Below are 15,398 nucleotides of genomic sequence, written 5' to 3' on the forward strand. Positions count from 1 at the left end.
AAGCTGAAGATACAGACTTAAGATTCATTGGATTTTATAATACAGCAATTTAAATAATGGCATAGATGGATAAAGGCATGCGTGCATATAGATTTTTTTTTTCATATAGATTTTTAACTGTGTAGAATGAGAAGAGAGAGTTGTGGAGAGAATCAGCCTGTTAGGCAGGCTAACTGCTGTAATAACCTCCAAAATCTCAAGGGTGTAACTCGAGAAGCTTTCTTCTGCTTCTGTAATAGCTCAATGCTGGCATTTGGAGGGTGACCTCCCAAAAGGTCATCCAGGGGCCCGGACTCCTTCCAGTGTGGCGCTGTCATTGCTAGGGAGGAGAGAGGAGGATCATGGAAGATTTCTGTGGTCAGATCTTGAAGGGACATCCCACTTTTGCCACAGGATTCAGTCATGTGACGGCCTCAGCACACGGGAGTCAGGGAAATGTAGTTAAACTGTGTACCCAGGAAGATAAACTGTCCCCTCTCACTGAGTGAACACCCAAACTTGAGGGCAGGATGCAGGAAGAAAGACCCACCAGAGACACCAAAGGGCCTTAGGAAAAAAACCAGAAGGAAGTGACCTCTATGGGAAAAAGTGAGCAACTCGCTTGGAGAGGGGTTTTCAGAAGCAGCTGGATTGGAGGGAGGTGAGCAGGTGCTGAGGTGAGGAGCCGGAGGCTCCAGGGAGGCCTCCCTCAGTTCTGGGCACCTGCTGTCCTCGCCTGCTCACCGGAGCTGCAGGCCTGGCTATGGCACATGCCGCAGTGAAGGAAGTGGGGAAAGGCTGGGGAGGGGCCAGGGGACGCGGCCATCCGTGGCCCTGGGGACTTCGGCAAGTAGTTTCTGATGAAGAAATGGAGGCGCAGCTGCAGGAGCTCGCCAAAGCTGGGGTGTAGCTTCCTGGTGGTTTCCTGGAAGGACCCTGGGAAGAGGGACAGGAAGGAACTTAGCTGGGTTTCTGTCATTCATAGAGCTTCTGGCTGGAATCTCACAGGTGGTCGGGTGCAGAGGAGCTGACTTTGCCCCTGATATCAACCAAGCCTGCACAGTGCTGCAGGCTCAGCTCTGGGCATCCCTGAGCAAGGGGCATTGGGGCGGGGGGGGAGGGGTGGTGAGCGGGAGGGGCTGAGCAGCTGTATTTTGGGAAACTTTAATAGGGAGCTGGGCACGTGGGCTTTGCTCTTGATCATTGGAGCCGCTTCGGAAGGCAGTGTCCCTGGGTGCCGTGGCCCTCACCCCCCAACCTGGCTGGAGCCTGCCCTTAGCATCAGCAGGCCTCATCTTGTATTTGCAGCGCCACCTGGCATTATCGGGGTCACCCGCCTCCTCCCTCTCCCCTGTTGGTTAGACTAAGTGGTTGTTTTTCTTTTTGCTGACCCAAAGGCCCTTGTGTTTACCTTTGTGGGAGTGAGAGGCCCAACCCAGGACTGGTGAGAGAGGTTCTGAGCTAGTGGCCATCGGCAGACTGCCTGGGAACAGCATTGTACCGTTTTACAGCTGAGGACACTGTGGTACCGGACAGGGTAAAAAGGTATTTGAGATACAGGGTGGGACCAGGGTGTGTGCACCACCCCGAGGCTCTCCAGCCCTGCAGGGCAGCACATCCTCACACTCACAGCCTCACTGGCTGGACCCTGGGCGTGTAAAAGAACAGGTTTCCAGTTCAGTGGGGAGAGGCCTCCTGGGTTACGCAAGGGAGCTCCTCCTCTCTGCGGAAAGCAGGCAGAGGTATGTACAGCCCCAGGGGTCCCGGAGGAGGGCAGGAGGGAGCCCGGGGCAGGGGAGAGGCTGAGAGGCCGCTGGTCGGCCCCTCCTTCCAACGCCTCTGGCAGCCCCTGCCCGGCCTCCAGCTCTCAGAGTCCCGGGTCTGAGACGTGGACAGTCACCCTGCGGCTCCCAGCTGCCATGGACCCTGAAGGTAAAGGCAATGCTGGCCTCTCTCCTGCCCCCTGCTTGCCACCCCCCACTCTCCTGGTCTCAATTTATCCTAGACGTTCACTCACCCCCCCCCCCCAAATCTCAAGTCTCCTCTCAACCCCCATCTCACTCCAATCTCCTTGAGCCCCACACACTCTTTCCTGTCTCCCAGAGTCCTTTTTTTGCTCTTCTTTCTCCTCTGTTGGGTCCCCAGCAAGCTCTGGGGAGGAAAGTGCTTAAGCCCCAGGAAAAGCTGGGGTGGGCTGGAGGAGGCATTGTATCCTGAGGGCTGAAGGGGGTGGGTAGCAGGAGCTGGAGGGGAGTAGCTCTGGACTTTGCCCCTCACCAGCCACTCCAGAGAGGAATGGAGGCAAAGTCCTGTCCTCCGCAGCAGGTGGGGGGCAGGGGTGGAGTCCCGTGATCCCTGCCACCGGAGGGGCTTAGTGTGCCAGGCTGGCGCAGAACGCCGGGCTCTGGAGTGCGGAGGCCCCTGTGTGAGCCTGGACTCTACCCGGAGTAGGCCCTGGGCAAGTCAGCTGGCTTCTTCACCTGTTTAATGACAATAATAGGTTCTGCTCACCAGGTTGTGGGCAGCAGAGGGCAAATGGCTGGACCGGGGAGGTGCCTGGCCAGAGCCTGCAGCCCACGAGGCCCTGCCCGGAGCTCCCTGCATTTCACTTCCCCCTGTGCTTCACCTGCCCCAGCTGTGACCTCCCTCCCTGGTTTGGGGCTTCCGCTGGCCCCCCACACCCCACCTCTCTGATTTGGGCATAGAACCTGCTCATAGGAACTCCGAGAAGTGGGTTAGCAATGACCTCAGCGTCAGAGCCGGGGCTCGGTCCCTCTGCACCCGCCAGCTGTGTGCCTGGACAGGCAGCTTCACTTCGCGCTTGGTAAAGTGGGGCAGGGTCTTCCCCTTGGGCGGCGGTGAGGATTATGTGAGATGCCGCACAGTGCCGAGGACACAGGTCACGTGGTAGCGATGTTGACGGTGCTGTAGATTCTTCACATTCTGAGCCCTGGCCTGTTTCCAGGACCGATTTGGGGGGAACGTTGTGGCCATCTTTACCTTTGTGATACTGCCCTGGCAGGTCAGACCCAATGTCTCCCCTGCACCAGCTCTTCTTATGGATGCATCCATTTCTTTCTGTGCCTCACCACCTTCCCGGAAACCTCAGGGTCCCTTTGGACTCCCAGCACCCCAATATCCGAACAGTTGCCAAATCCTATGGACTTGCCTCTTCCCACCCCCCGGGGGAGAGCAGCTGGCGGGGTCTCCCTCTGCCTTGCTGCCTTCACGGTGACTGGGCCTGATGTTTCACTCGAACTAGGCTGTGGGGTTGGTGCTGGTGTCTCTCGCCCTATCAGCCAGGAGGGAGTGGACAGTCCAGGGGGTGAGGCAGAGCTGGGAAAGTGGGGAAAGGAAGGAGCGAGGACAGCACTGGGGGAGCACAGGCAGAAAAGGCAGGAGGGCGGAGGCCCCAGTCAGAGCCGGCAGGCAGGGACTGCGCCGGGCCGGGCCAGGCGGGGTGCCAGGCGGGGTGCCAGGCGGGGTGCCAGGCGGGGTGCCAGGCGGGGTGCCAGGCGGGGTGCCGGTGGCCAGGCCCTTCTCACAGCCTGGCGGCCTGGCCTCCCGCTACACTTCGGTCCGGCTCACTGTCTCTTGCTCTGGCTTTCACAGCAGTTTTTCCACTTAAATCTTTCAATCAAAGATTCAGATTTTAAGCTGCCTTTTTTGGGATCATGTGACTTCCGATCAAGAGTCCTACTGGTTTCCCATGGCCTAGTGAGTAAAATCTTAACTCGTCCCTGTCATTCAAGGCCTGCGCAGCCTGGCCCTGGGCTACGGTGTGTCCTCCTTCGCTGCTCTCAAGGAGCCTAAGGCTGGGCACCTCCACCTGTGTGCACCCCACACCTCTCCCTGCCAGGCTCGGCGCTCTGCTCTCTGCCGCGCAAGCCTGTCATTGTCCAGGATCCCCCTGGTCCAGAGACGACCGCTGGAGCCTCATCCTACCGCCCTTGAAGTACAGAGACAGCTCAGCCTCCTCTGAAGCTCTGTGCATTCTTTCACCACTAGGGCAGCCCTGTTTGGAGGTCACTTCTCTAGGGAGTGAAGGTGAAAGAAAAGTACATTTATCTGGAAGTTCTAACCAGCCTTTGTCTCCATCTGGTGTTTGCCAAATGGATTAACAAATCAAGAGATGGAAGAATAAGACAGTCAGAGACAGACCCTGGGCTGGAAGACACTCGGCCAGGCGCTATCTGAATCAGCTCGTGGCCTCCTGCTCGCAGCCTGGAACTGATTCTCAGAGAGGTTAGCGAACGGCTGAGGTCTCCCATCAGGCAGGCGGGGGCCGGGGCCGGGAGCTGAGCATTTCCGACTCCCAATTGGGCCAGTTCCTGCTGCACCAGGGACAGTGCTGTGACCCTGGGTGTGGCAGCAGAACTGGGGTGTTGACAGTAAGCAGACAGTAATTGAGAAATATAATTTCGAGCTGGATTAAGTGGCAGTGTGGTGAGGTGGGAAACGAGCAGACCCTGAAACCCGCCTGCTGGGTCTATGACCCGGTACCACGCTTCTCTGCGGTGTGAACCTAGGCCCTTCCAGTGCCTCAGTCTCCATATCTGTAAAATGGGGATAATATTAGTACCACTTTGTAGAGGTGATGTGAAAATAACTGTGTTAATACTTGAAAATGCTTGCACCCACACCCAGAGAGGGGGTAAATGCCTGCTGCTGTGCCTGAGAAAGCCTCTCAAGGGGCTGCAGTTACTCTACCTAGGCCTCATTCTAGTTTCCATTAGACACCAGCAGAGCAGGCACCAGAGGTGTAAGAAAAACCTATAAAGACAAACTCTTTAAAAATGTCAATTTCTATCTATCTTTTAAAGTTAATTTCCCCCTGTAAATTGTGGAAAACCATCCCTTCTTGGCCAGGGCTGAAACACTCTGTCAGCCCCTTTTACCGCTGTTGCTACAAACACAAGGCGTATGGTTGCTCATAAAATGAAGAACAAAGACAAGTTGTGTTATTTTAGGTGCATCCCCAGGGCTGTCTTTGTGCCCATCAAAGGCACAAACAACTTAGATGATTGACAGGAAGAGGCGGGGGCAGAAGAGCCCATTCCGGTGTCTGCCTCCTGGCACTAACAAGCCACTGTCCAATCAGGATGACACAGAGACACAAATGGCAAAAATCAGGCAAGGCAGAGTAGACCCATGCAAAGGCAGCAGGGAAGTCTTCATTTTTCTGTCAAAGACATCAGTTTATCAGTGTCTCTCTCTAGATTATTTGTAAAGAGAGAGAAGAGCAGGAAATATCCCCAGATGCTTTGGGCCCCTTCAAAGACAATTTTATCAAAACTCTGGGGGAAAGAATTAAGAAGACATTGCCTTAAGAGGTCAAGGTTACAGCCCACAGGATAAAAGTGGACTCTCGGAAGGGCAGGCGTGCTGAGACTCAGAACCACGCAAGGACGGCGCCGGGCACACAGCTGTCCCCTCGGTGTCTCCGTCTCCGCAAGCCCTCCTCTGGCAGCTGCAAAAACAGCAGCCCCCCACACCCCCCTTCTCTGAAGTTCCTTTCAGGAACAGCTGCTAATTAGGAGAGCCCTATTTTCAAAGCTCCCAGCAGGAATCCCAGAGTCAGGCCTGAAGAAAACCAGACACACTTGATTACTTCTCACAAACGCTCAGCTGGTAATATTATGCCCCTACAAAGGCAATGCTGACGACTGATCTCCAAGGAGGCCAATGTGGCCCCTGGTGGGGTGCTGAGGAAGAGTCGCCCACGGAGAAGGGAGGGGTGGGTGGGTGCCCACCTTGGTTGTTTTCTAGCGCTGCTCTTCAGGTAATTTCCTTAACACTTCTGAGGTTTCTTTATTCTTGGAGATTTGTGACGACATGTAGGAAGTGTTCTGTGTGATACCAGTGTGTGGGAAGTATTCAGATCTCCGCTGTGCCTCAAACTGGAGTCATAAGACCACGTTCCAGACCAGTCCCAAGGGAGTCTCAGGTGTGCAAACCACCAGATGATTCAGTTGTCAGCCAGGATTGAGAAGACTGCCCAAACCATCCTAAAATAGCTTTCCTTGTCTCTCTTTTCTTCCCTTTATCTATTTTGGGTTTTGGTTATGAAGACTTTTCAGCTCACACAACAGTAGACAGGGAAGTCTGATGAACCTTCATGTACCCATCACCCAGCCTCGACACCATCAGCCCTCGGCCACCCACACGCCTTCCTCGGCCTACTGCCCAGGATGACACTGGTGTAAACTGGCTGGCAAATCTTTTCATACAGGAACATCTCAGCATTTTATTATTTTTTAAAATTATATTCTAAGAGAGACTTCTTTTTATAACAACAATGGGACAATCACAAGCATATATTTAGATATATATATATTTAAATTCCTAAGTTATTCAATGTCTGATCAAAATCCAGATTTTCAATTGTTTCATAAACAATTGGATTTCAGTTAGTTTGACTCAGGGTCCAGGTAAGAGCCATACGTTGTGATGGGTTAGTGCTTTGCACCATCCCAGGCCAGGTAGGTTCATTGTCAGTTAAAGATGAAAAAAGGATTTTGGAGCCTTTGGTAGATCTTCATGCCTTTAATGCTGAGTCTGGGGGAAGACCGGCTTTCTTTCTTAGCATTTCTCTGGCTGTCTCTCGTCTGTCCTCAAAGTGACCCCACCTCCCCTCGCCCCTCAGCACAGGTGTCCCCATGCACATAGACACCCGTGCTCTCTGGGCCCAGGTGTCCATAATTACAGGTGCGCACGCCAGACCACAGGTGCTGGTCCTGGGTGCTAATGGGATGTGGGGGCTGTAGAAAAAGCCTGATTTTTAACTCATTTATCCTATAGTTAGTATATGTTTTTGAATTCTTTTGTTTTCCTTGCAATGTATCTGTTGGAGAAGCGAGCTTATCTTTTGGTTGAATTTCTCAAGAGCCGAATTGCGGGGCTGTGTGCCATGGAAGCTGGGCATGTTCTGTGGCTTCCTTGTAAACTGGCTGACGCAGTCAGCAGCATGCCCTGGTCAGCTGCTTCCGTGAACGGGCCCTGGCTGTGCTTCCTGGCGTCTCTCCGAGACGTGGGCTTTCCTGCGCGATGCCCCATCCACGGCTCACCCAGGCCGCCAAGGGGTTTCTGCTTCGCAGCAGCCTGTAGGCTCTGGCTTCTTTCAGCAGACAGTGAGATGAGTTTTAGTAAAATTACCGACTTGGGGAGCCATTATCATAGGCCCTTTCCATCCCTCCACTAAGACCTCATCTAAGAGCTCTTCCAGCTTCCAGGTGGTTGCATCGTTGGCACCCACGGGTGACATCTGCTGTCTTTGTTCGCCTTTTCTGAAGGTCTCACAGAACTACGTAAACATCGATTCTTCATCTTCACTGGCATCTGAATTTTGGGTGGCAGGGGAAGGGGGTAGGGGGCTCTTCCCAAATCTGGATGCCCAAAGACCCTGATTTGGTTGGTCTGGAATGGGCCAGAGAAGCAGTGGCTGAAACGCTCTCCAGGCTATGGCCACACAGCCCAGGCGGAGGCCACCAAGTTCTCCAGTTCTCCTGAGTGGGGGTTGGGGGGTCCACACCCCCTGTCTCTGCTTCTCAATTCCCACACGCTCCTTGACATGGCCCCACAGCTGTCCCTCCCACCACCAGCACCGAGGTGCTCCAGCCCAGGCCTCCCGTTGCTAAGTCCAGTGCCCACTTCTGTCTTCCTTCTGTTGCTTCTGCACACACCCTACTTCTGGAGACCCCTTCCAGATGCCCACTTCTCCTGGTGCTGGTTTGGTTTTTGGATGGCCGTGCCACGGTGTGTCCCTCAAATACTGGTGTTGCGCGGAATCTTCCTTATCTGCCTCAGTGACCCCACCCCCTGCTGTGCTCAGTCACCACCTGTGTAACTGGTGGCTCCCGAATCTCCAGTGGTCACCCCAGTATCTCTTCTGAACTCCAGGATCATTTCCCTAACCACTGTATGGACGTGGCCATCCACAGCTCCTCTGGCCTCTCAAAATCTGCAAAACCAGAGTCACTTCTTCCCTGACCCTGTTGTTTACATGCTGTGTCTCCAGGGCATGATTCAGGAACCTTCTGGAAAGCTGTTCCTGTACTTGTAAAATGGGAACAGTTCCCTGTGGTGAGGTTCAGAGGAGAGGGGGTGAGAGAACCCCAGCGGCCAGGCGGTCACCACAGGCTCGCAGGCAGTGCCGCCCGCTGCCTTCTGCCGGCCCCGTCCTCCGCCCAGCCCACTCTTCTCACACAGCTTATGTCAGCTTTCAGCTACTGGTGACAGGACCTACGGCTTCTACCGCTCATTAGCTGCTAATCCCACTAGGTTGTTCCTGGAAAATAGCCCTCCCTTGCCCCTCCTCGCTGTTCCTGTGGCTGCCACCAAGGCTCAGGGTCGTCACGTTCGGTCTGGCCAATCCCCCCGGCCTCCTGTCTCACAAGCCATATCCAGTTGTGGCTGAAGTGGGCCTCGTGGAGCAAAACCATGATCATAACAGCACCTGCTCGGCTGGGTTCTGTGACGCTCCGGGCCTGCCCACACTCCGGCTCCTGGTTCAGTCCTTCACCCTGCCCTGTGGACCCTAATCAGGCTCCTTTCTTGCTTTCGAGCCTCAAACACCTGCTCTTCAGTCCAAAAGCTCTTGCCTGCCTCCCCGCCACCCTCCACTCCGGCCACTCATCTCTGCCTGGCAAACATGACTCATCCTCTGAGGCCACTGAAACAGCTCCCCCTTCCTGAGGGACCCTGAGTCATCTCTTCCTCTGCTCCTACGACCCTCGGTAAACGTTTCAGTCATTTCTTTAGCAAACACGCCTGGTATGTGCCAGATCATGTTCCCGAGCACTGTGCAAATATTAGCTCGCTTGATTTTCACCCCCACACCCCCACCCCGGGGTGGTTATTATGTCAGTTCCCCCTTTATGCACAGGGGGTCCAGGGCTCTTGAGAGACTGAATCATTTACCCAAGATCACTTAGAGGAGTGGTACAGCGATGTTGGGACACAGGCCGTGCAGCCCCAGAGCCCACCTTCACTGGACCAGCCTGGCCCTCTCCGATGGGATCAGCATCACTGAGCACTTAGCATTAAGCAAAACAAGAGCAAATTGCCATTGTGACCATTTTTTAAAAAAGTGTGCTAGGCATTTGGGATACAGAAGAAAACTCTCTTGATAGAAATATCTTTGCTTCCAGAGAGGAAGAGTAGTTTGATGATAACAAAGAACAAGGTGAGGGAGCACATGATCCAATGGGGGTGTGTGTGAGAGCCCCTGCTGGAGAAGACAGAGGGGGCTGAAAGGTGATGGGGGGCTCTTCAGCTGGGCAGAGGCGACACCAGGAACCGCACAGGCTAAAGCCCGAAAGCGAAGAGAAAACTGCCCGCTCTGCCACGCAGGGCGGGAGCTCCACGAGGACTTGTCAAAGAAAATGAAAATCGTAAAGTCGAAAGCAGTGAAGCCAGAACACTGAACGTGGGGGTTTGAGCGGGAAAGGGCTCCACCCCAATGGACTCGTTTTATTTTAAAGTCAGGTGTCATTAAGACAGTAAAGTCCACCCTGTTTTTGAGTCCTGACAAACCAGCAGGTGCCACCGTGGCTGGCAAGAGTTCAGTCTCATCCAGAAAGTCCCTGGTGCCGCCTGCTGTGGTCCGTCCTTCCCCCACCCCCCTGTGCTTTGCTGCCATCAGTTTGTCTTTTCTAGAATGTCATATGGGTGGACTCTACTGGCATGTTGCCTTTTGAATCTGGCTTCTTAGAAAAACACTTGAGGTTCATCCCTGTTGCGTATAGCAGGAGTTGGTTCCTTTTTTTAATTGCTGAGTAGAGCTCTAGTGTACAGATGCACCAGGGTGTGGTAGAGCTGACACACAGGACAGACGATGCAGTCTACATTCGGCTCTTCTCATCTACGGACTGGGGAAGGCAGATGAAGGAGAGTCTAGGGCCTCTGTGGCTTCAGGTTTTCATGCTCTTTCCACGCCAATGGCTGCAGGGCGAGCCTGCAGGCTGGCGAAGCAGGGGTGGGGGCAGGAGGCTGGCAGGCCTCTGAGCCCCAGCAACCCTTTCTCTTACAGCTGTCTCTGGCCTTCTCTCACGGTCGTCCTAGGAGCCGCTGGTCATAGCCAGGCCTGGCTGAGTGACACCGCCCTTACAGCCCCGCCTCTGGGCTCAGGTGCGCCCACTTCCCAGCCCCCACCACACCCCAGGTGTCCACCATCAGGCACTCGAGCCGGCCCACGCTCCCGAGTACCTTCTGCATTATACCAACAAAGCCACAGGTGATAGCCAAAAGGCTAGTGGAGTAAAAGCCTGACAAGTTCATTTACCCTACAAAAATCCATCACTGGAAGGGTTCAAATTAGCTTTAAAAAGCAAGTATCAGCATCCGCCGGAACCCACGCTGCAGTTCCCTCTCTGGCCTTGATTTGCAGGCCTTTTTCCGGCTGCACCATGAATGGAGACGGGGAGGATGCCTTTGTCCTTTAACTGTGCTCCCAGCGCACAGCCCGGGCGCAGGTGGCTCTTACCAGGGAACAGAAGCCACGTGGGGCGGTGGCGGGAGAGAAGGCGGACGCGGCTGGGAGCGGCGTGTGCACATAGGCGCCTGGGCTTTGGGGTGTTGAAGAACAGGACTGTGCTTCTCAGAATGGAGCAGGCCATAAAGTCTAGCCTTAACCTCCTGTTGCAGCAAAAGCGGGGTAAACAAACCAAAGCAAAACGCCCCTCCCCCCAGGCTCCTTAATCGTCTCCTGCTGGGCTGGGAAACGAGCCCGACTGGCGCACGCCGAGGCGCTGCAGGTCTTCTCTCGGCCGACAGGTGGCAGTGTTGCACCGCGCGTGAGCCCGGCCTCTGCCGCCCGCGCATCCGCAGCGCTACGCCAAGCGCCCGGAGCTTAGAGCCCACGGTCCCCACACGCTTATTTTACAGGCCGAGGACTCGCCCACGCTCGTGAGCCTGTGTCTCGAAGGGCGGGGGCTCAAACCCAACTTCCGGTGCTCTTCCCTCGTTGTCCAGGCTTGGGAGGGGTCTCCAGTCAGAGTGGGAGAAGGTGGAGGGACAGACAGCCGAGACCCCCCAGAGTGGGGTGGTCTGACTGGGCCAATTTGCTGTGTGACCTCAGCGGATTTGCCTACCCTCTCTGGTCCTCGGTCTCCACGTCTGTAAAAAGACGAACTTCCAGCTTTAAAATACCTGGTGCCACAGAGCAAGCAGACTAGGGTTTCAAAAGACACGCGGCTCACATTCTGCTGGGTGGATACCGAGTCCAGGGCATGCAGGCCGGAGTGGCTGCAGGTGACTGACTTCTGGGTGGTGTGTGTCCCTTGTAGCTGGAAGTAGCTGCTGACCCAGCTCTAGGTTTGCCAGACAAAATATAGGACACACGGTTAAATTAGAATTTCAGTTCAACAATAGATCATTTTAAAGCATACCTATCTTCTAAATAGCGCCGAGGACATACATATTTATACTGAAATGATGTTGAATGTCATACATTTCAATCTACCTAGGTGTCCAGTATCTTCATTTGCTCCATGTGGCGACCTCCTCTGGCTGCAGGGTCCACCCCCGGCACATGGTCACCCTCACCGGCTAAGGCCCAATCTGCCGGCTTCTTCAGTATTTTGACAGTTCCCTGGCTATCCGAGAGGTGGCCCAGACCTAACTGTGTTCTCATCCCCTTCCAGGCCTGGCACTCATGCTGCCCCCCGCCACCCTGGCAGCCCTGGCAGACACCTGGCTCCGAGAGGACTGCCCGGGCCTCAACCCCTCCGCCCTGGTCACTGGGGCCGCCCCATCACAGGCAGCGCTGTGGGCCAAGTCGCCTGGGGTGCTGGCTGGGAGGCCGTTCTTCGATGCCATCTTTGCTCACGTCAACTGCCAGGTGTCCTGGTTCCTCCCTGAAGGATCAAAACTGATGCCTGTGGCCAAGGTGGCAGAGGTCAGGGGCCCTGCCCACTGCCTGCTGCTGGGGGAGCGAGTGGCCCTCAACACGCTGGCCCGCTGCAGCGGGGTGGCCAGCGCGGCGGCTGCCGCCGTGGAGGCCGCCAGAGGGAGCGGCTGGGCCGGGCACGTGGCGGGCACGAGGAAGACCACGCCAGGCTTCCGGCTGGTGGAGAAATACGGGCTCTTGGTGGGCGGCGCCGCCCCCCACCGCTACGACCTGGGGGGGCTGATGATGGTGAAGGATAACCACGTGGTGGCAGCCGGTGACGTGGAAACGGTGCGTGTTGGGTGAGCCCAGGCCTGGCCCTGTGCTAGCCCCATCGCCGTGGCCTTCCCTGGGACTAACCACTCCCCAGAGGACAGCGATTCAGTCTGGGGGTGTAAGGCTCCTCACCCCTTCTTGATTCCATGTGTCAGGTGACCAGTGGGTGCTTTCCCACTGTTCTGATGTTCAACACTGAGTTCAGGTGCTGGTTCTAAGTCCTAGGTCAAGGCCCTGGACATTTTTCCCATCTGGAAAAATGTTCTTGAAGATCCTTTCCAGTTTTCATATCCTGAGTGAAATCGAACTCAGTCCTAAATGCTGAATATCGCTGATAAGGTCATTTCTGACCCCCACAAAGGGTCATTTCATGGGGTTGAAGCTCATAACAAAGAAACCAACCCAGAGCCCGGTTTCCTCCTTAACCCTGAACTCCGCACCCAGCTGTGCTTTCTCAGTGCCAGTCCCAGCTCATTAGGCGCTTGTGCCAGGGCCGGCCCCTGGCCTCACCCCGGTCTGCCCGGCAGGCAGTGCTAGGGGCCCGGAAGGCCGCCAACTTTGCCCTGAAGGTGGAGGTGGAGTGCAGCAGCCTGGGAGAGGCCCTGGAGGCAGCAGAGGCAGGGGCGGACTTCGTCTTGCTGGACAACTTCAGGCCTGAGGTGAGTGGTGTCTGCTTTCTGGGAAGGGGCCGCATCGGGGCTCTCATCTCCCCTCCACTTGTGCCCCCAGGAGCTGCACCGCACTGCCCAGGTGCTGAAGGCCCGGTACCCAAATGTGGGTGTGGAAGCCAGCGGGGGCATCACGCTGAACAACCTCCCTCAGTTCTGTGGACCCCACGTTGACGTCATCTCCTTGGGGATGCTGACCCAGGCCGCCCCGGCCCTGGATTTCTCCCTCAAGCTGTTTGCTGAAGGTGCCATTCCAGTGCCTTACGCCCGCCCCTAGGTCCTAAAGACGCGGGGGTGATGCTGGCTGCGGGAGAGGGCGCTTTGCTGGGGACCCTCCAGGTCCCACTCTGCTAAGTACAGGGGCCGGCAGGATCTTCTCGGTTTTAGCCTGGGAGACATCTGTCTCTGCCAGGTGCTGCTTGTGACCTCCACCAGGACTTCCCTGGTCACCTCAGCTCCCTAATCTGTAAGACGGTTTTAGTATGTGATCAAGAGTGTGAATTTGGAGGGTGATAATACATAGGAAGTATTCAGTAAATGTGAGAAATTACCAGAGTTCATCTCTTCTGTGATGCATTTTTTTCCTCGCATGACCTTCTCTGGAGTCAAGGTGTGTCTTTAACTAGTGGTATCTAACAGCTGCTATCAGCCAGGGGCAGATCAAGAATGAGTTTGTCTCCCAGACGGATCAAGACCTTCATTTGTATGCACCAAACAGCACCAGGGCTTGCCAGGGCCGGGCTCAGAGCCCACAGTGGAGATTCATCCGGCAGCGATGCTGGCAAAGGTGGTGCCTCCTTTGCTGAGGTCCTGAGCCACAGAGCCACTGAGCTACAGGATGCACTAGAGGTGCCACTGGGGGCTGTTCCTGCCTCATCCGACCTGCCACCCCAGGGCCCTCCAGTCCACCCTCCAGGGCAACACAGACCTATCAGCTGACAGCCCTCCCTGCTCCAGGGAGCACCAGACACAAAGCCCCAGCTCCTCAGACCTGCAAAGGGAGAAGTGAACCCCCGTACAGCCATGGTCACTTCTGGAAGTCAGCACAGGAAGCTGGGAGCCATGGACCAGTTAGGAGCTGAAAGGTGGAACTCTTGGGATCCTGACAGGCTGGAGGGAGAAGCAAACTGGGAGTTGCAAACTCAGATGTTTCAGGACACGAATGAATAAAATAAACGGGATGTTGGAATAAGACACGGGCCATGGTCAGCTGCAGAGTGGGTGGTGCCCCCCCCACATTCCAGTTAAAAGAGAGGTTGTGTCTCAGACTCACCCGTTGTGTCAGGTTGTGTCTCAGGTTGTGTCTCAAACTCACCCGTTTACTCAGAAGTGGGTCAACCCAAAGGGCACCTCCAGATCCGAGATGTGGGAGGGGGTTTCATCACCAGTGGGAAAGGAAATGGGTCCTGGACAGGCAAAAAGAACCTGTTTTCCTTTTCCAAGCCTGGGAATGGGTTTCTGGGCAGAGACCGCATGATAAAGGCTCAGAGGCAAGAATAGCTTGAGTTGTTTGGAGCAAGAATTGAAACTTGGATCAGAAGAGGCAAGATGGCTAGGAACTGGGTTGCATCCAGACCACAAAATGGCAGGTCAGAGGACTTGGACTCTGTTCTGAGAACAGAGAGCCTCAAGCTGGAAAGTGAGATAAGCTGATGTGAGTTCACTGCAGGAAAATGCAGTGGAGCAGACTGGGGGCTGGAAGAGCAGTGGGGGGGGGCACAGAGGGGGGCAGAGGGCTGGGACTTGGCCCTGGCAATGGGCTGGAGGCAGGGAACCGCCTGTGGAAGCAACAATCTCTGCAAGTTTCTGGTGGCAGATGAAGCCTGACAGGTTCAGGGCAGGAGGAAGAGCTGGCTGAGGTGTGGGGTGGGAGACAGGCTTGCAGGTCAGGAGAGGAAGCTCAGACTTCAGTGGGCTTTGCTCTAAGTGTCTGGCAACACTTCCTCCTTGCTGGTCAGTTGGGACCGAGCTTAGATGATTTCCTCAGTCTGCCCCACACCCATAAGACCCCATGAAGCCCATACTTGTGAAGGCAAATGGCCCACTGAAATGGAGCAGTTATCAGCTCACAATGTGTCATCTCACTGGCGGTGAGCGAGAGGTGAACATACATTCACGGATGCCCTCGTCCAGGTCCTGTTCCCTCAGTTAAAGCTTGTAGGTGGTGGTGATGGGACTGTGTTAGAGTGTTCATCTTGCCCATGAGGAAACAGGCTTTATGAAGTTAATAGAGCTACTAAGGATCACACTTCAATCAAATGCTGGGGCAGCGTTTAAAACCAGTGTTACTATTTTTGAATGCTTACAACGTGCCATGCACTATTCTAGACGCCAGGTAGACAACAGTGGGAAGACAGGCAAAATAGACAACAATGGGTAGACAGAAAAATCCTTGTCCTCAGGGATTTTATATCCTGTTGTTGGGTGGGGTGGGGGTAGGAAGATTAGGCGATGAGACAGTATCATACGCAAGGGTGCCAGCCGCCCTGATGGCCACCAGAGAGCACTGCAGCCACACCACCTTCCACTCTTGAGCTCCCTCTTAGGGTTCCAGGATAGGACACCAAGTAGAGCCTTTGCCCAAGAAT

At 55.1% G+C, this 15,398-nt stretch overlaps 1 protein-coding gene across 1 annotated transcript; it reads left to right on the plus strand.

Annotated features, from left to right (window-relative positions):
• The first annotated feature begins 1,866 nt into the window (after positions 1-1,866).
• QPRT (quinolinate phosphoribosyltransferase) lies at positions 1,867-13,330 on the plus strand. The gene is made up of 4 exons (XM_004691688.2): positions 1,867-1,911; positions 11,622-12,157; positions 12,670-12,801; positions 12,872-13,330. Exons 1-4 carry the CDS (start codon positions 1,899-1,901, stop codon positions 13,085-13,087), a joined length of 897 nt encoding a protein of 298 aa, XP_004691745.1. The 5' UTR covers positions 1,867-1,898; the 3' UTR covers positions 13,088-13,330.
• The last annotated feature ends 2,068 nt before the right edge of the window (positions 13,331-15,398 follow it).

The sequence above is a fragment of the Condylura cristata genome, unplaced genomic scaffold (assembly GCF_000260355.1).
Source record: "Condylura cristata isolate star-nosed mole 26May11 unplaced genomic scaffold, ConCri1.0 scaffold00032, whole genome shotgun sequence".
Lineage (NCBI taxonomy): Eukaryota > Metazoa > Chordata > Mammalia > Eulipotyphla > Talpidae > Condylura > Condylura cristata.

Bases quoted from the DNA above. Each gene is read 5' to 3' on its own strand.
- QPRT (XM_004691688.2), top strand. The intron at 12,158-12,669 runs GTGCGTGTTGGG...TCTGCCCGGCAG, and splicing joins CAGCCGGTGACGTGGAAACG to GCAGTGCTAGGGGCCCGGAA. The intron at 12,802-12,871 runs GTGAGTGGTGTC...TTGTGCCCCCAG, and splicing joins TGGACAACTTCAGGCCTGAG to GAGCTGCACCGCACTGCCCA.